Source organism: Gouania willdenowi, chromosome 6, assembly GCF_900634775.1.
Source record: "Gouania willdenowi chromosome 6, fGouWil2.1, whole genome shotgun sequence".
Lineage (NCBI taxonomy): Eukaryota > Metazoa > Chordata > Actinopteri > Blenniiformes > Gobiesocidae > Gouania > Gouania willdenowi.
Genome location: NC_041049.1, coordinates 64,118,627 through 64,144,475, shown reverse-complemented (window position 1 = coordinate 64,144,475; position 25,849 = coordinate 64,118,627). Strand labels below are relative to the sequence as shown.

General features: G+C 39.1%; 1 protein-coding gene across 1 annotated transcript in view; it reads left to right on the top strand.

The window, feature by feature from the left end:
• LOC114465454 (protein FAM19A5-like) overlaps nucleotides 1-15,493 on the top strand; it is a 35,554-nt gene extending 20,061 nt beyond the window's left edge. Inside the window, exons 3-4 of the mRNA XM_028450473.1 lie at nucleotides 5,044-5,171; nucleotides 14,809-15,493. Coding sequence (XP_028306274.1) covers nucleotides 5,044-5,171; nucleotides 14,809-14,817 — 137 coding nt within the window. The 3' untranslated portion in view covers nucleotides 14,818-15,493. The remainder of the gene's footprint in view (nucleotides 1-5,043; nucleotides 5,172-14,808) is intronic.
• The last annotated feature ends 10,356 nt before the right edge of the window (nucleotides 15,494-25,849 follow it).

Here is a 25,849-nt window from a genome sequence, read left to right as displayed (position 1 = left end):
ATGCCCAAATGCACCACTTCCTCTCTGGATCATGATTAATGATTCACTTTTTCCCTCCATTACTTCACTTCCTCCTCTTTTTTTGTGAACTTCTCCAGAAATCCAACTTTGGTTTGCTTCAGGCATATATCGCAGCGAGCTGAGGATTCCTGAGTCAGATTGATGGAAATGGAAATGACAATGTTGAATTAAAAATCATGGACAAACTAAGCATTGTTTGGCACTTTTACCTGATATTAGCATGATTTTTTTTAAAAAAAATGTATTATTATTGAATGAGATGGTATTAAAAACATATGACATCAAAATTGGTGTCATGTGCCCTTTAAATATCTTTATTAAATTCCATTCCTGCCTCCACCTCATCCCGCTGCATTAGGGTCCTCTCCTGCACTCCCACACCTCATGACATCTGACACAGCTGTGTGTCACTCTGTGTTTTGAAGGTATTTTGGTTTGTCTTGGTCCACTAAAAGCTAAGACATTGCCCAATATTTCTTGGTGTTCCGTCCTATGCGATCGTCTCGTCCTCCAGGGACAAAGCAGCGACCCTCCTTCTGGACGCTGTTTGATGAATGAAGCCATTAAAAAAAACAGCCTCCACTCTTTCTGGATAAATGGACAGTGCTGAGCGGCGTTAGCCGATGGATCTGCATCAGGGTCATTAATTAATCAGCACGGTGGTGCAGTGTGCGCAGGTGTTTACTATTAACTGTGATTAATCCACTACATTTGCATTGCAGTATCGGCCCAATAGACTGTGGTTTTCCCCCTTTTCTACACTTTCTACGTTTACACTAAAGACCCACCAATGAAGAACCATTCATTGTCGTCTCTTATTGGTCAGAGGTTATTAGACCATGCTTACGGGACACACAAACATAATACATACAGACTAATAAGAGCATAAGGGAAACTCTTACGGTTAGTTTTGACACTTTAATGAACCCTAACATTTACAAGTTTTTGCATTGTGAGCAGAAATTTAAGAGCTACTATAGAACAACTGTGGTGTGGCCTTCACCAGCTATAAAAAAAAGTTTCTTTTTTTATTTTAAAGGCCAACATGTAATACCACCTTGCACCAAAGATAGCATTTTGAATTGTTCTTTTTTAATATTTGATTCTAAATATTTGGATAAAGACATAGTGCAGGCCTCTTAGATCAATAAATGAAAGATAATTTGTTAAAAACCAAAAAAGATGTCAAAGGTTGAAATTGCCACTCGTAAGTGTTTTGATCTCCCCTGTTAACACTGTTGACATTGGAAAAAAGACGTACATTGCATTGTGGGATGTGGAGTCACGTAGACAGATGTATAGAAGTGTTTTAACGATATTATTTTCCTGATTTTATGTGATACGCTTGACGTCATTTTTGTTCTAGTTTGTTTCCGGCATTTCTCATGATATACTCTCACTCACAGTCAACTTTGTCCAAATTCTGATCTCATTATGTAAATCCCAAAAATAAACATCCCCCAACCATGAATCATACCAAAATTATTGCAGAAATTAAGTAAAAGCACTTCTCTATATCCGTCTACAGGACTTCCCACAATGCAATGTTAAAAATGGCAATAAATGGAGTGTTGACAGTGGAGATCAAAACAACTTTTAAGCAGCAATTTCAACATTTTATCAAATGCCAATGATTTTAGAGATACTGTATTAATCTGTGAGGCCTACACTTTGTCTTTATCTAAAAAAAAAAAAAAAAAAGTCATTCCGAGCAGCTTTGAATAATGACAGATAATACAACCCAAAATAACTTCAATATAGGAGCAAAAGGAAATGTACATATCATGAACATGGATGCTGTAATTATTAGAGAATTGTCAAAGCTATTAAAGCGACAGCCATTTTCATCCTGCTACTGTACTCATTTTTTATAGTTTCTTTTTTGTATGTGACTGCAGTGCTGCTGTCTGTCCATCAGCTCTAAGTCACCCTCTCTAAATCACATTTTCATATGTGAATGTGCCATAAATCCCACCTAAATCAGTTGTAAAATACACTAAAAACAAGTATATACAGTATATCATCTAATTTCTTTTCTATCTATTGATTACCTTGTTAGGCTTCCTAATCAATGAAAATATAGGTTTCAATATTTTTGGTGTGGCCGTCTGAGCCTTTTTTGTGTCAGTGTACCCCTAGATTTAATTTTTTTTAAAATGGTAAAATATTTAAAAACTTGATATGAAACATATTTTAATAATTGTTAACTATATATGTGTAGAACTGTATATAGAACTGTAACATGGTTCCCCTTTTTTGTGTTAAATTATAATTGACAATTTTGATAGAATTTTCATGGCAATTACAATTACAAAGTCCATTATCTAAAGTTAGTTACAAATTAATTAAGATTACGACAGCAACAGATTATCAAAATTACAATTACAATTATAATTACGCCATAATTGTAATTAATTATCAATTACCTGTTTACAATTATAATTGACTGCAACCCTGACACACACACACACACACACACACTGGCCAAACACCCTACGTGTATGAAGCGTGGGCTGTATGTAAGTGGTTCATTCTCGATGCCAAACTTTAACTACAGCGAGGGCTTTAAATGAACTTTTTAGATCACCAGCCAGCATGGCTAGTAGATTATTAAAGTTACCAGCCAACCACATTTTCCACCAGCCGATTTTTTTCCCAGCAAAAATAAACTACATTATGAGCCACAGAATAGATTTAAGCATTTAAATAGTTTTAATTTTAGTTGATTGCAGAAATACATTAAAATGATAAAAATATAAACATTTAATTTAAAAACTTATGTTGTAACAATGACTAAAAGGTGCAATATGGAACTTTGGGTGTGTCAGAGAAGTGAACCTTTTATAAAGTATATTCTCATGACTTAATAAACAAACTTAACTCAGATGAAAAATGGATCCCTGGAACACTGAAGTTAGAAAGAATAGAAGTAATCACTAATCAGTACTAAGAATGACATGTACTGTAGAGAAAAAATGTTTTACTAACATGCATGCTCTTCAAATGTAAACAAATCCCACTCCCCACAAACTGTATAGTCCACATTTTAAAGGTGAACAAATGGTGGAATACCAGCCACTCATGACCCGACATCCATTTAGTAATAAAACTCCTCAATTTCTTCTTCTTTTCTGATCCTCTTTCACCTACATTTTCCCCTGTGTCGACAGCAGCCTTCCTTTTTAGCAGTCCAGATTTTTCGACACCCGATAAATATCTCCACATTTGTTTGTTTTGTCCTAACTCATTTTACAACTTAATTACAGCTCCTATTGTATGTTTTACTTCGTTATGTTTGTCTTCTGATACCAAACCACAACAATCACGCTAACGTAAGCGTGTAGCCAATAGTTGTATGATATGTCACGACATAGTGTTCATGGGAAATGTAGGATAAGTACAACCAGCAATGTTGCCAGATATGCATTATGTTTTAAAATCCAAACACCCTCAAATTTCTGGCCGAAAACAGCCCAATCTGGCAACAATGTCGCATCGTTTCTGCAGCCTGCCGATTCAAACAGACGCAGTGATATTTGTTTCGTTATTCACCAGCCAAAATGGCTAGTAACGCTACAATGTTACCCACCAAAGTAAGTTTTTTACCCGCAATTGGCGGGTTGGCGGGTGTTAATTTAAAGCCCTGACTACAGCATACCCTGATAGTTTCCCTCTTTTTCTGTTTCCAATCAATACAATAACACATTTGAAACCACAGTAAACTGATGTAAGGCTGACGGAGCTGCATCATGGAGGACGCCTGTGTCTCCTAGTGAGGATTGAATTAACAGTCAGTGCTGAGCAGGGCTGTTGTTTAAGAGGAAATTGGTTTGATAATTAAGGTCTAACGGGCTATCACAATCACGCCGCTGCACTGCCAGTCCAAAGGGAGGGCTGATTACCAGGTTATACATTACAGTCTGCTACACACTTTCATTTTCTCTATTTTTCCAAAGGCCCAACTCACAGAGGGTAATTTAGTGCTCGAGTGAAGATTGGGAGTGATTGGGTCTATGAAGCAGAAGGAAAAACCCTCTCAGTTAAAAATGTGTTTCTAAATGAGTTGGTGAGAAGGAGGAGGGAGATGTGTTCAGGTAGATGTTGGAGGAAACCACTGATGTGTCGTTCTTTCCACAGCACAGAGATCCCATTTAATCATTTTAGTGTCACGCATGCATTCGACAAAAGCACAAAACAGACGTGTTTTCAGTTAATGTTTAGAGATGACAAAAATTCAGCCCTGGAACTTTGTGTCCAGACCAGCCCACTACATTATCAGACACCATGTAGAAGCTGTTATTAAGTCAGTGATGCTCAACATGTAACTTTTTATGTCTTAATTTTAATTATTATTCACCCAGAAAACCTTAAAAGAGGGAAACATTTTAACCCCTTTTTACAAATTCCTTTTTCCCCATTTTTGACCCTTTTCAAAAAGTTCTGCAGCTTTTTTCAGACTTTACCTACCTTTTGCAAATAAAGTGTCTATTTTTGCAAGTTCATTTTAAGTCTTTTATCCAATGTTTGTCATTTCCAGAATATTTTCATCCAAATAAGCTAACTTTTGTCTAATAAATACCAATTGTTTCCCTTTTCCCCTACATTTTGCCTCTTTATGTTCAACATTTTTGCCCTTTTTCACTATTGTTTGCCACATTTTGCTTATTAAAGCTACCCTTTTCCATTAAATACCACCTGGTTCGTCCTTATTTGCCCTTTTTTGGCCACTCTTGACTGCTTTTGGCCCATTTAGTCACTTTACACTCTTCAAAAAAACAAAAACGGACCGGACCAGCCCACTTCGGGTTGACGGCCCACTGGGACGATGCTATCATGGAATATGACTCCACTTTATAGTTTGCATGAGAAAAGATGTCGCAAGATTTGTGGACTTCTACGTGGTGTCCTCTGATAAAGAAGTGGGCTGGTCTGCACACAAAATGCCAGGGCTGCATTTTTGTCCCAGAAACATTCAAGCAAAGTTGGGAGTGAAATAGTCAAGATGTTTCTGCTTTCTTTCAGCTCGTGTTGTCAGGAGTCGGCAGTGGTGTGAGATGACTCCGTGTTTGGACGATGAAGTCTGTGATCTACTGGTCAAGCAGTCGGGCTGGACCTGCACGCAACCAGGAGGTCGAGTTAAGACCACCACGGTGAGAAGCACCTGAGGGAAGATAGCATGGTTCTTTTTTTTTAATAATGTCTCAACTCTAACATTTCACTTTGCACTTGCATCCACCTGCATCAGGTGAACAACAGTGCATGCAATCACTAAATTTAGCACTCTTTATTAAAAAGATCTTAGTAAATCTGGCCAAGAGTTTTTGTCAGTGCATTATGATTTGTGTGTGTACGTTTCAGACCTGGTTAATCTATGCCACAGATGGGCAACTTTCATCACAAAAATGTGATTTTCAGATCCGAGGGCCACGTTATCAACATTCATGTCAGTTTTTGGAATAATGACCAAACTGAGCAATAATACAAGAAACAACAAATGCTTTTTTGAGTTTTTCTCATTTTATGTGTTTTTCCATAATTTTGTTGACAATTTATATGTTTTTGGAGTCCTTTTGTGTACCCGTATTTATTTTGGGACCCTCATAAAACTAGATTGAGGGCTGCATGTAGCATTCGGGGTCCTGATGCCCACGTTTCGTCTTTATCCCGTTGCTTTAAATAGCTGTTTGTTTTGGTTCCCGCTTTGCTTTTCATTGTTTATTGAGTGGTTTTGTATCACTCTTGCTTCCTGCGTCCCCTCTCTGTGATTGGTCCTCTATTTCAACCCTGACAGGTTGACAGGTTGACAGGCTGACAGGTGTGCAGGGAGCGAGGTTTAGTGGTGCACATTGCTGGAGATGATTCTGGGTTCATGTCATGTTAGATATCAGATATTTTCTACTGATGTGGATTGCCAATAAATATCCTTTTTGACACTTTTATCCAATTTTTGTCTTTTCTTGATTTTTTTGGGCCACTTTTCATCCAAATAAGCTAACTTTTGCCCAATAAATACCACTTGTTTCCTTTTAACCCTACATTTTGCCTCTTTATGTTCCACATTTTTGCCCTTCTTCACTAGTGTTTGCCACATGTTCTTCATTAAAGGTACCCTTTGCCATTAAAAACCAACTGGTTCCTCTTTATTTGCCCATTTTTGGGCCACATTTGACTGCTTTTGGCCAATTTTAGTCACTTTGTACTCTTTTCTTGCCACAATTTTGCCACTTTTGGACCATTTTTGGCCTCCTGTTTCCATGTCTGCCTCCACTCACTCGTCAAAACATAAAAACGTAGCAGACCGGACCACTTTGGGTTGACGGCCCACCGGCTAGTCCACCCCTGAAAACAATGGTTGCAATGAGCTTCAGCCCTTCAAATGTATAATCTGACTTCTTCTTTGCATTTGGTCCTGGATTGCTCAGTGTAACTTGTAACTATCCTGGTATATGTCAATGCTCTGCTGAGAGGCTGAAAGCCTTCGTCCTGTTAAATGGAGAACACATTGATTTGCTTTGTGTGTGGAAGGTGCTATGTAAATAAAATGGCCTTGAATGTTGGTCCAGCATAAAGGCCTTCCCTCCGTCGGGAGCTTGTCTTCTTAAAGAATGACAGCAACACAAGCAGCTGCACTACATCTTAAAAGTGTGTGAGATCGATGAAGCTTAACCTCTTAGTCTGTTGGGGAAACAAGAAGGACAGTGATACGATTTACACTGCTGCTACATTTCAGGAGCTGATAGTTACCAGAGTTTTTATGTGAGTCTCACTGAATGTGGACCTCACTAACACAAATAATCCCACAAAATCTTGACAAATAGGTATATTTGCTTCTTTATTTTATTAATAATACCAGGGTATATAATATATACAGAAAACATCAACCAAAAAGGTAAACACAGGCGAAATGTTTGACATTTTTGTTCATGTTTTTTTTTTTTTTTTTTAAATTTAATATTTGTGTTTGTTCTGTTTTTGTCATTTTTGTATTTTTTTTTGGAAAATTAGAGGTGGTTCAATTTAGCACATGTGCTAATACACTTGAATCAATACATATAGGGCGTAATGTGATTGTGATGTCCACATCAAATGATCAAATAGTAAAATAAATAAGTCAAACATTGGAGTGACATGTTATTTGCATTTAAAGTAATCATAATTAACAAAGGGAAACCTTGTATGCATTTACAGGTCAAAAGAAAGCACAATAAGGTTTGAAATATATAATATAGCCAGATTTGAATACCTTAAATTAATAACGGGTATGAAGTATCCAAGCTTCAGATCTGAATGTATAACTGGTAAAGTAGAGCTGAGGGACAGATAGTGGAGCAGTAGCCGGATTACATTAAAAAATACCTAAGAAGCGTAAAAGTGTCCAATATGCAGACATGGAGCAGAGATGAAGATCAGCCGGAACCAGAATACAGTGAAGATCCATTAATTACATCCAATTAGGTTTCCGTAAATCAAGCTAAACCTTTTATTCTGCTCAACAGTAATTTTATGCTTTGAAGAAAAGCCACAATTTAATGCTATTACCGTCACTATATTCACATTCTTTGGACTGACTGCTGTTTAGTGTTTTCAGTGATAGTCAGTGTTATCTGTCCCAAACACCCGTCTTTGAATCCAAAGCTGTTCCTAACAGAGGAAGGTGAAAGCAATGCTTGACAGCTGCTGCATCCTGATCTTTGTCTTGTAATTGATCCCACTGGGCTGTCGGACTTTAGCCAGCACTAATCCCCGTGTGGCTTAAAACTGCTGCGGCTGCTACTGGTGCATTGGCAACACCACAACAGGGTAATCCCATTAAACCACAGCACAACTGGTTTGTGCTCAGACCAAAGTATTCAATATGGTTTGAAGCTGAGGGGACATCCTTTGGTTTTCCTTTTCTGAGGAAATCTTTTATTATTATTATTTATTTATTTTTTAACTTTAATTCAAGTTTAAACTATCTAAATCAACACTATAAGACACTGCCCACCTGTGGCTTCAGGCTTTATACTCCGTTATACTTAAGGTGCGTTCACACTGAACACGACTCAAATCTGGTGACAAGAATACATTCAAAATCAATGTAAATGACGCGACGCCAAGCGACCTCCGTTCAAGTGATGCGACTCGCACGAAGTTGAAAATTTTGAACTTTTTAAGCAATTTCGAGTGACGCTGTGTCGCAACATCCAATTGGCAGTATTATGAAAAATTCACTATATTTTTGCCACAGTGAAATCCATTCCTTTAGCCTCATTCAGAGGGCCAAAGTTGAAAAAGTTTCCTCCCTCTCTTGTTATTCCACATTTTATAAAAAGTCAGCTACAAATGGGCGAGTTGGATTTTTCTCGCTTTGTGACGTCACAAGGCGGAAACTCCTCCTCCTGACAATCCTGGCTCCTCCTACCCTATATAAGAACGTGAGCTCCACCCTCTCAAACTACCTCACAGGTAAAACAAATACTACAGTTTAATATAGAATATACATTATACTTTGTCATATATGTAAAGCTACATACACAAAATGTGTTCTCTGCATTTAACCCTTCCCTGAGGAGCAGTGGTTAGCCACCTGGAGCAGTTACAATCAGTTCCATTTTTAGTAGCCGTTAATTCGCCTCGTATCACCTTTGACATAATCTGATGTGTTTGTGACCAAATGCGACGCAGCGGTTGGACTGAACAATGGACTATCACCTTGAATGGACTATTCCTGTAATCAGTAGTGATGAGGATGACAAGAAAGCGACATAGCAGCTCTGGTGAGTGTTTGTAATAGCTGAAACAGCTGACTGATTCCGCTGCTGATATCTTAAACACACACTGTGGAGCAACTTTTGTTGGACTCACAATCACAATAGCCACTTAAATAGCCATGTGTTTTACTGTAATATGCAGTTTTTTGGCTGAAGACAATACCAAGAGTGTGTGCATAGCATAAGAAAATTTGCTATGATCAGCTGTTGTGTGGAGTCAGCGTCTACAGACACGCCCACTTATACATATGCATGAAGGCCTCAAAACAGCCTGTTTTTAGAAGCGTCATTAAACTGACTTTTCAAAAGGCTAAAACTCTGGAAAACAGGCAAGTTTGTTAAAATAAACCTCAAATACTGTTGTTGTTGTTGTTGTTGGGGTTCTTAGAACAAATGGAAATGAGTAAAAAATAGCACAATACTGGACCTCTAATAAAATACATATAAAATTACACTTCCAAAGGACAAGGGCTTAACCCTGCCAGCCCATGTACAAACTAGAGAAATATTCATTCAAAAATAAAATAAACAAAAATGATCTATTTTCAATTTTGTAACATGGATCCAACCTATTTAAAAGATGACAAAGGCCACATTTCCAACCACCAATATTGGCTGCAGGTCCCTGGCGATGAACTCCTACTGCCTTTGTTATTTCTAGTGTTTCTCTGAAGTGGAGTATGTCCTAGCAAAGGCACTGAGAGGGACTGTTGCTTTTTGGTTGACGGTGTTACCTGTTGGTCACCCTGCTTCAGACAAGGCGAGGTCACCAATCAACGTGCGTGTAGCTCCATAGCTGTGTGCATGGAAAGAGTGAGATTTCTTGTATCCACACTGTACGATGTGAGGTATAGCACATCAAACATGAGCAGCACTTGTAACTGAAAGCTTTGAAAAGCTCTGTGTGAATACAAACTGAGACAAATCAAAGTGTTTCAGTTATCAGCCTTTCTCCCACTGGCTCACGGATCCCGACTATCCTGGTCTGAAAGCTGCTTTGTATTTTTTGTGGGATTGTGTGAACCAGAAGCTTTGTGTGTTTGCCCTCCAGCTCCTGCCTGACACTAAAAACCAACCACAGCGCACATCCCTGCCTGAACTCTATGTGTCACAGCGGTAGTCAAAGCGTGTCCCGCAATGATGTCTCACTCACGCTGCAGAGTCGACATCAGAAGGCTCCGAACACACCTCCACCTCCATGTTTAATCAGCTGTGAGCTCAGCGTTTAGAGGCGACGGGAATGCTGATGCTGCTCCGGAGTGATGTATGATTCTCAGCCTAATCCAGCTCGTCCTTGTCTGACTCCTCAGGCTCTTTTAGGATTCCAGCTGCAGTCAAACAGGACAGGCATGAATAATTCAGAGATGAGCTCCTCAGAGGTGTCAGTGCTGCTACTGCGGCGGCTGCTTGTGAGTTTTTACCTGGAAGAAATTACTGGAAAGCTGGAGACAGAAATGAAGTGTAACTGTATGAGTTAAAGATTGTGTCTGACGTAAAAAAAAGCAGGTCAGCTTCAAGCAATAGACCTATGCCACATGACCTCACAGGTCACATGATGTACGGCTCTCCGCCATGTTGGAAGAACAAGCCACCACATGAAACCATGGACGGTATATAGCGAAGCAGAGAGCCCACAGCGATGGTAAACTTTTGCGCTGTGTTTCTTCAGGATACCAGCTGTGATAACCACCCAAGGGGAAAAACCGAGGCACTTTCTCGTGAAACGAGCAAAGGTGTGACATATTGCCTGGATTATATAAGTCTGTTCATTGTAGCCATGTTGTTTGTTACCCTGATGAAGGTCCTTTGACCGAAAGCTTGTGAAATTAAATAGTTTAATTTGCATTGATCCAAGTGTGCAGATCTATTTTTCACACCAATTTAGGTCATCAATAAAATAGCTCAGATTTTGAAAAACCAGCATTGTAGTTTGTCATTGTATTTAGTCAGCCATCAATTGTGCAAGGTCTCCCACTTAAAAAGATCTGAGAGGCCTTTAATTTTCATCATAGGTATACCTCAACTATGAGAGACAAAATTAGAAAAAAAACCCAGAAAATCACATTGTAGGATTTTTAATGAATTTATTTGCAAATTATGGTGGAAAATAAGTATTCGGTTAATAACAAAAGTTAATCTCAATACTTTGTAATGTACCCTTTGTTTGCAAAGACAGAGGTCAAATGTTTTCTGTAAGTCTTCACACACTGTTGCTGGTATTTACGCCCATTCCTCTAGAGCAGTGATGTTTTGGGGCTGTTGCTGGGCAAAACGGACTTTCAGCTCCCTCCAAAGTTTTTCTATGGGCTTGAGATCTGGAGACTGGCTAGGCCACTCCAGGACCTTGAAATGCTTTTTATGAAGCCACTCCTTCATTGCCCGGGCGGTGTGTTTGGGATCATTGTTGTGCTGAAAGACCCAGCCACGTTTAATCTTTAATGCCCTTGCTGATGGAAGGAGGTTTTCACTCAAAATCTCACGATACATGGCCCCATTCATTCTTTCCTTTAGTCTTGCTGGTCCCTTTGCAGAGAAACAACCCCAAAGCATGATGTTACCACCCCCGTGCTTTACAGTACGTATGGTGTTCTTTCTCCTCCAAACACAACGAGTTGAGTTTTTACCAAAAAGTTCTATTTTGGTTCCATCTGACATTCGCCCAATCCTCTTCTGGATCATCCAAATGCTCTCTAGCAAACTTCACACGGACATGTACTGGCTTAAGCAGGGGACACGTCTGGCACTGCAGGATTTTAGTTCCTGGTGGCATAGTGTGTTATTGATGGTAGCCTTTGTTACTTTGGTCCCAGCTCTCTGCAGGTCATTCACTTACCCCATGGGGTAAGATCTTGCGTGGTGCCCCAGATGGAGAGAGATTATCAGTGGTCTTGCATGTCTTCCATTTTCTAATAATTGCTCCCACAGTTGATTTCTTCACACCAAGCTGCTTACCTATTGCAGATTCAGTCTTACCAGCCTGGTGCAGGGCTACAATTTTGTTTCTGGTGTCCTTTGACAGCTCTTTGGTCTTGGCCATAGTGGAGTTTGGAGTGTGACTGTTTGAGGTTGTGGACAGGTGTCTTTTATACTGATAACCAGTTCAAACAGGTGCCATTAATACAGGTAACGAGTGGAGGACAGAGGAGCCTCTTAAAGAAGAAGTTACAGGTCTGTGAGAGCCAGAAATCTTGCTTGTTTGTAGGTGACCAAAACCTTATTTTACCGAAGGATTTACCTATTAATTCATTAAAAATCTTACAATGTGATTTTCTGGATTTTTTTTACTCATTTTGTCTCTCATTGTTGAGGTAAACTAATGATGAAAATTACAGGCCTCTCTCATCATTTTAAGTGGGAGAATTTGCACAGTTGGTGCCTGACTAAATACTTTTTTGCCCCACTGTATTACAGATGAACTATGAAAAAATAGCCTATTTACCCTGGATTTAACCACATGGAGTCCATTATGAATAACAGCAGCTACTTCACAAATCCAGCCACAAACACTCTGGTGGTAAGCTTCCAGTCCCTTGAAACTTTTCATGTGGTCCATTGTGTATGAGCTAGATGTAAAAACGAGGTAGTTCACAAAGTCAGGATAAGTCACTCCCGGTAAATAAGAGACATCTTCATTCCATTTAATTATCAACAGGAACGTTGTAGGGGTCATTCCTGCTGATCAGACCCAGTTTCTCCTTGTACCGACTTCTCTCAGCTTCTGGTAGAGTGTCAACATAATCCGTGGCCTCTGACATATTGAGGCCAAACGGAGATGACCTTCGACAAGCTTTCAATAAGTAAAAAAATAACACTATTATTCAAGTAAACACACCCACGCAGGTACATGCGTATAGGGCCATCATCTTCCAAGATGGCGCTGGGTCAATGTGCCGTGACGTTCGTCGCATGGGTCTACAACGTAACATGTACATAAGCTCTACCTTTTACCAGAGGTGAAAGTAACAGATCACGTACTCACTTTACTGTAATTGAGTTGCTTTTATGGTTATTTGTAGTTTTTTGAGTATATTTTTAAATCAGTAATTTAACTTGTACTTAAGTACATTTTAAAACAAGTAAAGTCATTTGTTACATTTCTACACCCAACCATTACTGAGTAAATAATTGTTTTTTTTGTTTTAGAATTATCAACAGACATTGTGAAACTCACAAAAATTAAATGACCAGGCAACAATCAAACGCATCACATCATTTCCGACCAATCAGATTAAACTTAATGCACCGCGCCAAAACAGCATTGAATGGGGGTTATTTTCTTCGTTTTAAATTTAGCATTTTTTTTTTTTTTAATTTTGAATTGAATTAATTGGTGTTATTTTATTTATTTATTTATTTATTTTTTAAATAATTTTGTGAGAAACCTTTTATTTTATACAGATGCCTTTGTTTAAAATAAATTAAGTACCAATTGTGAAAGATTTTTACTGTATGCAAGGCACCAGTGTCAACATTTATTACCAAAATTAAATGTGTGTGTGTATGTGTGTACTTGTAATTAAATATTTTACGTATGACTTACTTACTGCATGCACACAATCACTACTTACACAGCATTCATACTGGGGGAGGAAAAATACATCTGTAGCTACAGCTGCAGTTTCCACAAGATCCCCTTCACCAGGATTCATTTACAGTATAAATTCACATTTGCACAAGGCAGAGTTGACTTGTGCTCCATTTAAACCAGGATAGTAAAAAAGTAAAGCTGAGTATCGTCAGTGGTTCATTGACCTGCTTCGCCTCAGCCAATCTTTATTTACTCTTCACAGGTTTCTTTCTTTGTCTGACTCCAAAGTTGTAATTTCACCACGAAACATGATTATTTCTGTAAGCTTCTCCAAACTCACAGCCTGGAAGAACTACACATACTGCTGCTACATATGACTTGTTTTTCCCCTTTTTACAGCTAATATTGGTTCATTTTTTACTTTATTCACACTCTAGTGCAGCTGTCTGTCTTCCTCACCGGGAAGAAATCAAGCTAGAGTTTTATTGCAACCAACATGAGAACGTTTGTCTGCATCCGCACACATTCCAATTTTTTGATCCACACCAGAGTCTGGTTGCATGTTTACATCTGGCTAAACATGACATACATTTTAAGGAATTGAACCCTGGGGTGGTTAAAGTGAACCAAAGTGGTAGGGGCAGAAAAAAAGTCTAGTTGCTGTATTACCTTATTTTAAGGCAAGGCAATTGTACAATTGTTGTATATATCTGTAATATATTTATATTGTATTATATATTTTTTATATTTATATTATTATTATTTATCTTATTTTTATTCTACTGCAATGTGTGCAGTATTTATTCTTTATTTAATTAACAGTCTTTTACTTATTTATGTACATTTTTATTTCTCTTTCTTTCTGTATTTGTTTAGTTTATAGTGTTTAATTTGTAATATTTCTTTAGCCTCTATAACACAAGTAATTTTCTCCTGGGATAAATAAAGTCTTTCTGATTCTGAATTTGTTTCTTTACTAACGTCAACCAATCAAAATAAATATGTTTCCTACATTAGCACGGCCTATTTTCGTCATTTTTGCCTCAAACTGGAGGTCAGCATGAAGTGTAAGTGTCATTACGTGTCATATTAAAAAGGAGGATTTCTTCTCAAACGAATCAAACAATTATCAAGGCGAAATGCTTTCATTTGCCTTTCCAATGTTTAAATCTGACAAGTTATATCACTTCTTTTTTAAATCATTTGATGTATGTCATTGCTATAGTGTTCAAACCTTGGTTCGTTCTTTTTTGATTGTCTTTATTGGTCATGTTTTTTGGTATTCTATTGGTTTTGTGTTTCGGTTTTTGTCTTTGTGTTTCTGCACACCTAAGTCTATGTGTGGGTGTGTTTAGGTGTATTGGATTTGTACGTTTCACTTGTTTGTATTTTCCTTGTTAATGAACACAGAAAGTTGTTTCTCCAACCCCTCACTCAGCTCAGACCTGCAGATGCTCCGATTGCCTGTGAAGGATTAGCGGCTAATGTCATAAATCTCTCCCTCAGGTCTCCTGACAGCGGCAGCAAGAAGAAACTCTCCCTTTTCTCCATCCGCCACCCATCATCGCCAACTGGACCATCTGCCACCGCCGCAGCTGCTGGAGACCAATCACAGGATGCCGCTGAAGCTGCAGGGTGGAGTGACGAAGATGTGGACACTGGTTCTTCAAAGGCCGACTCGAGATGTTGTAGAACGTAAAAATGTCGTCTTCGATGATGGATGAATACTATTTGTTTGGCGCAAACCTCTGTTTTATCTAAACAGACCAAAGATGAACAAAGAGAGGCTTCGTACAAGTGCGAACTTTGTGAAAAGATTTCACACACAGTCTCACGCAGTCCAATCAAATATACTGTGTGGTGTATACTGTATCTGAGGGCGAGGAGTGGGACGCGTTTGTGGGACGGTCCAGTTTGCTGGTGGAGACAATACAACAAAGAAACTCTAAATGACCTGTTTTTCCTCTTCATACGTCACACAAATACAATCTGTTCTTTGGCCAAGGAAGATGTATCATGTATCATGTGGTATCAGATGAATGTACTTTTATAGTCAACTATACAATAGTTTCTCTTCATGTGTTGATAAGCGAAACAAACACACCGAGTCTGTCTCTATACTTTTCACTCTGTTTCGTCAACATTTGTGTTAGTTTCATGTGTTTGTCACCCATGTTGAGAAGCTGAAACTTCTCCCACACTTTGTAAAACCTTGGGTTTTCATCTGTTTTATTCTTATAAGAAAATAAACGATATAGTGAAGAAGTTTATTGAAAAAAGACTCAGACTGGAGTTGTTTCTGGTGGTTTTTGAATGTTGAAGACAGTGTTGTGGGTGAAAACCAGTGATGTGTGGTCAGGTGAGGTTCATATCTTGTGAGGCAATGACTTTTGATCAAAATCAGATTTTTTTTATTTTAATGATATGACTCAAACTGTTATCTAAGTTTAGAGAACCTGTTCTCCAGCCATCTTCTCTCACTACTAGACAACCATATCATATCCACTGTATATTAGAATGTGAACAACATGTTTTTTGGCAATTATGTAGAATTACTACCTATTCTGAGGTTTATTATATTGTTGGCTCACCTTTTACAGCTCTCCACAGAGTTAAGAGTTTGGTAATGGGAATTGTGGAGCATTCTTCAGATGATGGACAAGAAGGCTTCCCTCATTGTCTCAGCTCTAATTCCTCCCAAAAGTGTTTAATTAGCCAAATCCCCAAATGGTTCCCTTAAAGATGGAAGCATCCTTCAGAATCACTTTGCGTTGTATCCACTAGACCAGTGGTTCCCTTGTACCTCCTTTGCATTTTTGTCAAATCATCATTATTATGCTTTTTCATATGTGGAGCAGCAGGCTCTCCTAAACCCCTAACCGTGTCTCGAACATTGGTTCCCGAAGGCTTAATCTACAAACTCAAAACTATGAATATAACTTAAAGTAGAAATAATTAAAAAAAAAAAAAAAAAAAACATTTATGTGATTACTTCAATAGTAAATAATTAGTTTGTAAAAATGTTGCTAATTATTGTCTCCTATCATCAGAAGTGTGATAAAATGACCTTTACGGCATAAAAAAAATCATGTTTCAAAAAATTACAAGAAAATACAGTATTTTATTGAGCAATAGCACTGTTAGCTTGTGATGAATTTAAATAATAATAAAAAAAAGCCTAAAAAGGAACTGGCAATATTTCCCAATTATTTTCAAATTAGTTGTTTAATCTTTCTGAGTACTCATTGCAATGTGCTCATGTACCCCGGTTATAGACCATTTATATGAAAAACAAAGACAGGAGTGAAAAAATCTAAATATATTGATCTTCCTCCAACAGCTTACATGATGTAGTGTCTTTAGAGGGAGATGTGTGCTGATGATAATTTGGAGATAATGTCTTGTGGAAATGACATAATGAAGCTGCCAGCACTGAGAAAGTGAGATGAATAATTAGAAAATAATGATGGGATTGTCTGAGCCCTTTGATCTAGTCCTGACCTTCAGATAACACTGATGGAGAAAAGGTGGTCTCCACGGCCGGCAGGTCATATGGGGTTCACAGAGGATGAACTCAAAGCTTACTAAACTCACTGAGATTGTAAAAGCTGGTCGAACAAACCAACAGATGTAAACGTATTGCACTAATACAAGCAGCACAACACAGGCAGTGGAATGTGGAAAAACAGAAACTTATGAAAAAGGCTTGAATGGAAACCTTTGCATGTACGATCAATAACAAAGAAACATAAAAAAAAGGACCAAAGACTTGGAACCTAAATAATGTGGGAAGGTAATTGAAAAGTTGGGCTTTAACTAAAAGGAAACAAAAGGACAACTCTAAGCACTATACACTAATGGACAGGGGGTGCTTCACAGAAAAAACAAGAGCACCAAGAGAGCGCAACACTCCACCAAGCACCAAATCTCCTCTTTGCCAGATATTAGAAGTTTTCTGGCTCAGTGATCCTGATCATGGTACCAGGATCATTCTCACTGTAAGAAATGTACATCCCCATTAATAACAATACAGTGGATCCAAATGCCACATGCATTATTTTGAAAGGTCACGATCAAATGCACATTCTGGATCCGATCTTAACCAAATTCAATGGGGTAGTTGAGTATGGAGGTAGATTTGTGTCTTTAATATTCAAAAATCCTACACCACCGAGTCACACACTCACCATCTCAATGCCGTACATTTTTTATTGTTTTTATTCTGTTATTCCTGTTTTAATTGCTTTTATGACTCCATTGTACATGTCCTTGGGTGTTTTGAAAGGTGCTTTTAAATAAAATGTATCATTAATATTATTATTATTTAAAAAAAACCTTTTCAATCCAAAAAAAATCACTTCAACCAAAAATAAAATTTTTCAATCAAAGAAAAAAAAAAGTGTTCAAATACAAAAAAATATTTGAGACCCAAATAATTGCATTTCAACACTTGTTTTTCTTTGATTGAAAATGTATTTTTTTTTCTATTGAATTAAACTTTTTTTGATTGAAAAGTTTTATTTATTTTTTAATAATAAAGACAAATCTACCTCCATAGTTGAGGAACAAACCCAACATAACTTTGTCAAATTCCATTAAGATTGGTCAATTACGAACCACGATGTGGATTTTTAAATTTTCACCAATTATGAGAATTAGAAATTTAAACATTCTTTTAAACTGATCCAGATGCTAATCAGTATACTGATCCAGATGTAACCTCAGTAGAAAAGAGGCTCCTGAACTCACAACCTTCATCTCATAAGCAATAGCAGAACATATTCACTGAACAAGTGAATGACAAATTTAAACAAAAAACAATCACAGACCCCAGATTGTTTCCATCCTTACTGTAATCAAATATGGTAAAAGTTATTAATACTGGCTAAAAACAGCTATTATGGGTGCATTAAAACCATGGTGGTGTCCACTTCCTGCAGGCACTGCTTGTCTTTGATTTGAGTTCACAGTTTGAAAGTATCCATTTTATTGAGTGAACTAAAAATACTGAGCAGAATGTAGGCTGCACTGCTTTTATATTATCCTCCTTATTTATTCACTTCATATTCTGGCCCACTTCTGCTCCTCAGCAGCATTAGCCCACTTTCACAGAGGGAACAGGAAATCATCAAAAAAGGGTTTTTTTTTCTTATTAATATCACCTAATTTTTTTAGAGCTGCCCACACACTGCCTATAATATGGAGCAGCCCATAAATGGTAAAGTCAACATTAGGTCCCATTAGTTGCTATAATGTCAATGACTGGCTCGTGGCTGATGAACCCAGCTTTAAAAAAAATGTAGGACGACCAATTTTCTGTGAATTACAGTACATGGGTAGGAATCACTAAATTAACTTTTCCCATTAAACAGGTAGTTCATTGTGTAGCAAGTGTTACAAACAAGACGCAAGCATTGGTGACATTGGTTAGTAATTAATATCAAATTTGGGAAAACAGATGAAATAAAAATAAAAAAAAGGATTGAGGTATACCCTGAAATGGAATGTATACGTCCAAGTGTAGCAGAGAAGGCAGGTTAAAGGTGCAGTCGGTAACTTGGAGGAGAGAGAGGAATCAGCATTAAATTTGAACAAGTACAACTTTCAGATCCCTCCCCCTCCCTCTCCGCTGCTCTCCTGCCCTGCCTCCAAAGTCCCTCCCCCCAGAGGAGGCTGGCATGAATATTGCTAAATGGCCAGTAAACCACACTACAAAACCAATATGACTGTCAGGTCACTTCATCAAGATATCGTCTACTTTCTAATAAAACAACACCAACCAGTAGCGTTAGCATTATTATTGGAAACAAGCTAATGTTAGCTCGACTGCAGCATCACAGTAATATAACATGCACTACAGAGTACGAGTGTAACAATTACAAATCAAGCAGAAAAGTCAGCAACTCTGCGTCAGCTTTGAGTTCATCCAGATCACGGAGTTCCCTCCACCTCAGAAAAGCCAAAAAAAAAAAAAGAAAAGCCACTCCAATGTTGACTCTTGACTCTGACTAATTCTTTCTTGTAGCTTTTCTTTCTTCTTGCTTCCTCTTTTAACTTTGTCTTTGCCGTGTAAGCTGTTAATGCTAACGCTAGCTGAGGAGGAAAGGGGCGAGAGCTGTGATCGACAGCTGTCAAACAGTCCATCAAACACAATCCTGGCTCTGATTGGTTCTTTGCGGTGGATTCTGGCAATTTCCAGTAGGAGCAGTAGGCGGGACTTAATGAGCCTGTTTTTTTGGGTTTTTTTTTTTTTTGTTTTTTTTACAGATTACTAGTTTCATGTAAAGCTGTCTTTACATAGTGACAGTTTTAGCAAATATGACAAAAAGTCACTTTTATAAGCGTCACCTATTGCATCTTTAATTTTGATAATGAACCAGGACTCACATATCCTCTGAGTGGCTGCTGCTGCATAAAAGACTCATCATGAACACAAAGAGATTAAGAGTCAATTGAGCCAATTTGATGACTCATCTGAACCCATATCCAGTGAATACAATTAATCAAATTTACCAGCACTAACTGGTACCAGTGGTGTAAAATATCCAAAAGTCCTGGTCCTGTAGTGGTGGCCTAATGGTTAGTGAAGCATGCTTGTAACTGGAGGGTCAGCAGTTCAAATTTGCTGTTGACACAGTGAACACATGCATAATAGAAATAATTACTCAATTTTCCTTTTTCCATAAGTTCCATATCAAGTGTAACGACTGGAACGCAAACGGTTTTCATATGAGAACACAAACCTCTGCTGAGCGTCTACTATACGTATGAGATCATGCTACCGTGTGTGTGTATGTGTGTGTGTGTGTGTGTGTATACAGCAATGGAATGTGAATGGATGTGCATCACATTCGGCAAACATTAAGCTCCTGAACCTCAATTATTCCAACTGGGAAACCGGCTGACATGCACACACGCTCATACACAGCGGTAATGTGTGCTGCATGTGGAATGAAACATAATTCAGGTTAATGGAAAACGACATTAGCCTGCTGTGAAGAAGCCTGACTATGTACGATAAAGCGTAAATGTGTGCACGTATGCCATCAGGCCGATGTTACATGTGGAATTGGAGTTTTAGGCGGAAAGCTGCTGCATTTTTCATGCCTCGTGCACCCATTACAGCTGTGGGCCCAGAGATAGTTCATCATCCGTGGGTACGTCCTGCAGGCTGTCAGTGACCCACGGATGTAGTTTTTAAGAGCAAAGTTGTGTGGGGAAAACAAATAGACTCCTGTGCAGTTAGTGTTTAATCAGCTCTCTGTGGTGTCTGATTTGAAAAGCCACATGCTTTTTACAAAGAGTATTGATACTGTACTGTATATACTACTCAAGTAGAAGTGCTCGGTGTCACGGAGCTCCAGCAGCGGGGAAAGACCTCACAGTGTACGGGGCGTTTGGTGAAGAAAGACCCTGAAAGAGGACGCTTCTGGTGGACGGAACGCTTCTGGTACGCGAATGCGCAGGTTTGGTTGGCCTGCGTGCTAGCAGCTAACCCACCAGCTACACGGCTTCTGCTGCAAACTAGACAGGACATTAGCTGGGCTACCACTGCTGCTGCTGATACAAACAGTTTCCATCAGCCACTACTGCAAGCAGTTAGCTTTGTGCTAACGAGCCTGGAGCAGTGTTTGTCTGCGCAGAGCAAGTTGGTGGACGTCGACGTCGCCCCCGGTGAGTCCTCTGGAGCTAACGTGTGCTTGCCAAGATGCGTCCAAAGAAGACGACGTCAGGAATAGAGGGAGAATTGGAGCAGATTTAAAACTAGTTAAGCAAAGTGCCAGAAACAAAGGGCAACTATAGCGGAACAACAACAATCCATAATGGACCTAATAGAGGAAATTTAAGTCTTAAAGAAACAAAACGAGGAGAAGGACAAAAGAATAAACAGTCTAGAAAAAAGCCTCGCAGATCTGGAACAATACACACGAATAAATAACCTAATTATTACTGAATTGGATGTAAAACCGAGGTCAAATACAAGGTCTGTGGAAAGAGGAGAGCCTACTGAGATGGACCAGGAGTCATCGGAGCAGCAGGTGATCAAATTCCTAAATAACAAAGACAATGAAGTCGAAGAGAGACAAACGAGCTAGCACGCTGATTGTGAAATTTGTAAACCGTAAACAAAAAATTACAGCGCTCAAAAAGGGGAGAAACCTTAAAGGGACCAACGTGTACATAAACGAGCACCTGACCAAACAAAACGCAGACATCGCTCGTCAAGGCCGCATCTTGAAAAAGAAAAAAAAGGTTATGTGTGAAAGATGCACAGGATCTGGAATAGTTTGCATGAAGAAAAAAGGTAACAACGCTATAACTTTGAGAGTTTTCGAGAATATATCAACACACTAAGTACCCCTTTGATGTAATTGGAACCTCAGTAATGTGGATTAATGATGACAGGCCTGATAACTTCAATTTAGAGGGTTATGAAATGTTCAAACAAAATAGAAATCATAAACAAGGGTGTGGGGCTTGTTATGAAATCACCTGAAAAAAACATACATTTGGAGACTATATAGAGGAATTATTTAATAAACCTGGTCAAACTTGGTCAAAAAGAAATATTTTTTGTGCGGAGACTTCAATGTTGACCTAGTAAAATGTAATGAGCATAAACCATCAGGAAAAATACCATATACAGTCTGTCACTGTATCCAAAAATAACAAACCCAACACAAATTACATCACACAGGCTCTAAGAACAGCTAAATTTTTATTTTTTTATTCTAAAACTGAGAAAATAACCGGCATTCCATGGTGTTTTGGTGCTGTGCATTACAATAATCTGATTGGTCGGCTATGATGTCATGCATTTGATTGTTATCTGATAATTTTATTTTTTGTAGTTTCACGTCTGTTGATCATTTTAAAGGGGACATATTATACCCAGTTTCACCTTTTAAAACAGATCTCTGTGGTCTAAATGACACACTCTATCTGTGCTGGGGTTTGGTCAAAACTTAACATGAATCAAGCAAAAGTGGAGGTTTATGACCCGGTATGGAACAGTTCTTTCAGAGCACTCCGTTTACCCCCTCCCCCCTGCCCCTGTCTTCCACGCGGTGTCCCAAAACGAGTTATGAGGTTATGAAAACAGTCGGGGGTGAAGCGATTGGCACACACTAACAAGCATTTCCCAACTATGGAGGGGACATTGCCATTAAAAATGAAATCCAGCCACTTCCTTCTTGTGTCTTCGGCAGCTGGTGTTCGACGCAAAGCCTGATTCAACTTGTGACATCACAAACTCAGAACATTAGAAACACATTCTCTGTGTTGTAAGACTTACACAGACCACAAACACAGGACTGGATGGATTTATTTCACATTTTATGTGCTGGTGGACACTCAAGTTACGTTATATATGTTCAAAAACACTGCAAAAGTGGATTTTTCAAAACATGTTCCCTTTAAAACTAAAAATAATACTTTACTCAGTAACGGTTGGGTGTAGTAATTAATTAATTCACTTACTAAAACGATAATTTAAAAGAAGTGTTCTTACTGTAGTAATCGCTGAGATCACTACGTGCACCCATTACAAGACAAAATCTCGTCTGTAATGGTTTCCTACTCAGAGCATGGTGGAGGCCGCTAGACGTTTAATATGAATATTAACCTAACCACTAGGAACGAGTGTATCATAGTGTATCATGTTTTTGCTGCAATCTGTGCCTTCTCCTCGCCCTCCGAGGGCTCTCTTTTCTGTTTGAGGTGTCTTGATGTTGGAGCTGGCGGTTCCTGATCATTGGTTCAAGGCTCAACTAGTCTGGGACATTTGGATGGTCTATCCTTTTCAGTTCACCCTTCTGTTCACTAACCCAACCAGTCGAAGTGGATGGCGGCCATTTCTGAACCTAGTTCCGCTGGAGATTTCTTCCCATAAAAAGTGGGAATCATGTGAATCTTATTGGGTTCTTTCTGTCTTTTTTATTATGGACCATATATTTTGTTAAGCGTGCTAAGATGACTTTGTTGTAATTTGCTCTATATAAATAAAGTTCAATTGAGTTGAGTTAAAAAATACTTAAGTGCAAGTAAAATTTCTAATTTAGAAATATACTCAAAAAAGTACAAGTACCAATGAAAGTAACTCATTTACAGTAATGTGAGTACCTGCATTCCGTTACTTTCTCCTCTGACAACATACAATTGTTTAAATCAAGCGTGTAGTGGAGTTGACATCCAGTGACTTTCAGGACTCTCCTAAAGGGAGAATCAATCACTTTGAGTCTGCTCTGCTGCTTTACAAATAAAGACCTCGTGCACCAGCCTCTTCCCTGCTGCTGTAATCCTGTTACTGCACCTCGGATGCACCAGCCCTTCATCACCCGGGGGGAGAAGGTTTACCATCCGACACGCTGATAAAAAAGTCACGCAGAAACCCTGGCAGCTTTACTGACCCGGAGATGACATGTCGCAGGAAAACTCAGGACATATCAGGAAAAGCCCCACAACCGACTCCCTGCTATGGATCAACTGTGTGTATAAGATGGACTAATTGATGAGATGTTGGCTGAATGACATTTGATTTGAATTTTCATACGCTGAGAAAATCCCTCCCGGGGTTTCCAGGAAATGGGAAAAAAGCTCAGAGAAGCCATTTAAAAGGAGCTCTATTTATTTAAGTTACCATGCACACACATTACCCTCAGTGTGGATCCAGCCAATGTTTTATGCATACAAATGAATTAAAGTTTGTGCACAGGTACAATCTTCTAAAGGCAGAGAATCCTGCTTTAAAACTACTCTAAAATAATTTGTATCAATTGTACTACTGAGGTAAATGTAACACGTTACCACCCAGCTGTGCTTGTGAGGCAGGCAGTACTCTGGCCTCATGTAGGGGGAGCTAGTAAGATTCTTCCTCTACTGTTTATCCTTAAAGTAAGAACAGGAAGTTACCGTCGTAGACTGTGTTTAGTCAAGTTCCAATGATCATGATATGATGATGATGATGATGTTCCGGCCAATGAAAATGGCCCAAAAGTCCATTTTAGGTTTTCGGCTGAAACACTTCCTAACAGAAAAAAGCCAACCAAAACAGGATGTTGTGACTACGCATGCGTGCTTGTCCGGAAACGAGCCAACTTGTCCGTGGCGCCAGTGGAGCCACAGGTGGGTCTGTTAATCCAATAATCAGCGAAAGGAAAGCTCTGAGTGAAAGGTTTTCCACAAATCAGTAGCTTGCACCCCACATGTGGACTCTTAAGCCCCACCCACAGACTGCATCATCACCAGCGTTCAATGCAACTCAGAACTTAGACCGTCGTGAGACAGGTTAGTTTTACCCTACTAATGATGTGTTGTTGCAATAGCAATCCTGCTATCTGGAGGCGGAGCTTCTACACGGTAAAGTCAAACTTTCTCGGAAAATAATTTGTCTCATAACAGCGACGGCACCCATGCTGAAGCACATGTTGGTGGTAAAACAGTGATTAAAAGCATTTTAATCCCAAAAACTTTAGGAAACAATATACAATATTCACTATGTTCACAAATTACTTACCACTGTTGTGGCTTTATTTATGTGCCTTGTTTTTATGATTTTTTTTTCTTTTTTACCCTGTGATGGTGAAGATTTTCTTTTTTTTTCTTTTTTTACTTGTCTGCACATTCTGTCAAAGGTCAACACTACAAGAATTGCAATCTTTTTTTAGACAGCAATGCATTTTATTTATTTATTTTTATGTTATTGCAATTAAATAAATTGCATTATTTTATTGCATAATTGTGACTATCACCAGCCCTCCCTCAGGAAGGGTAAGAAACACTGCCCACCCCCCCCCCACTGGTCACCTAGTGGAGGGGGTGGGGGGGAGGTGGAGGGGGAAGAAAGGAGGAGCTATTCAAGGAAGAAAAATGGAATGGTGGGGAAGAGTTGATTAAAGTGAGATGTGAAGTTGTAGGCATGAGGCTTAACTATAATGGTGGTGGCTGTGTGCCGAGGGAAGGAGTGAGTGGTAATACCTGAAACAGGTATTTGGGATCAACGTGTCTAAAGTTAAGCCCACTACAAGTTTTATCCCACAGTCCAAGGCATGCTAGTGCATCGTAGACCGATGTATGTGCCAGAAACTGCCACTGCAAACCCAAGCGCTGCCCCGGACTCGAGGACGAAGCCAGAATAGCAGAAAGAGCAGGGGCCAGCGAGCCCAGGCAACCCCCCCCCGGCCGAGCAGCCCCCCAGATGCCCAAAAGACACCAAGCCGAGAGGCAGCCACCGCCCCCCACATACACACCCGAGAAAGCACCTAGAAGCCGAGGAGCCAGCGCACTCCGCCACCGCCCCCAACCCCCAACCCCAAGGCCCCCCACCGACATTTCTGTTTCTGTATCTTGCGGCTTTGTTTTGCATAACTTTCCATGTGCTTAAACATTTTGTAGGATTACAAATGTTATCTTACAGCCTTTTACACAACTTAAACTTGAGCAGCAGCACTGACAGACACACACAGAGAGGTCATTCTTTGTTGAAACCACAGCAGTCAGTGCACACAGGAGAAAAAACTAAACCAAAGGATCAATGTTTTTACACCGG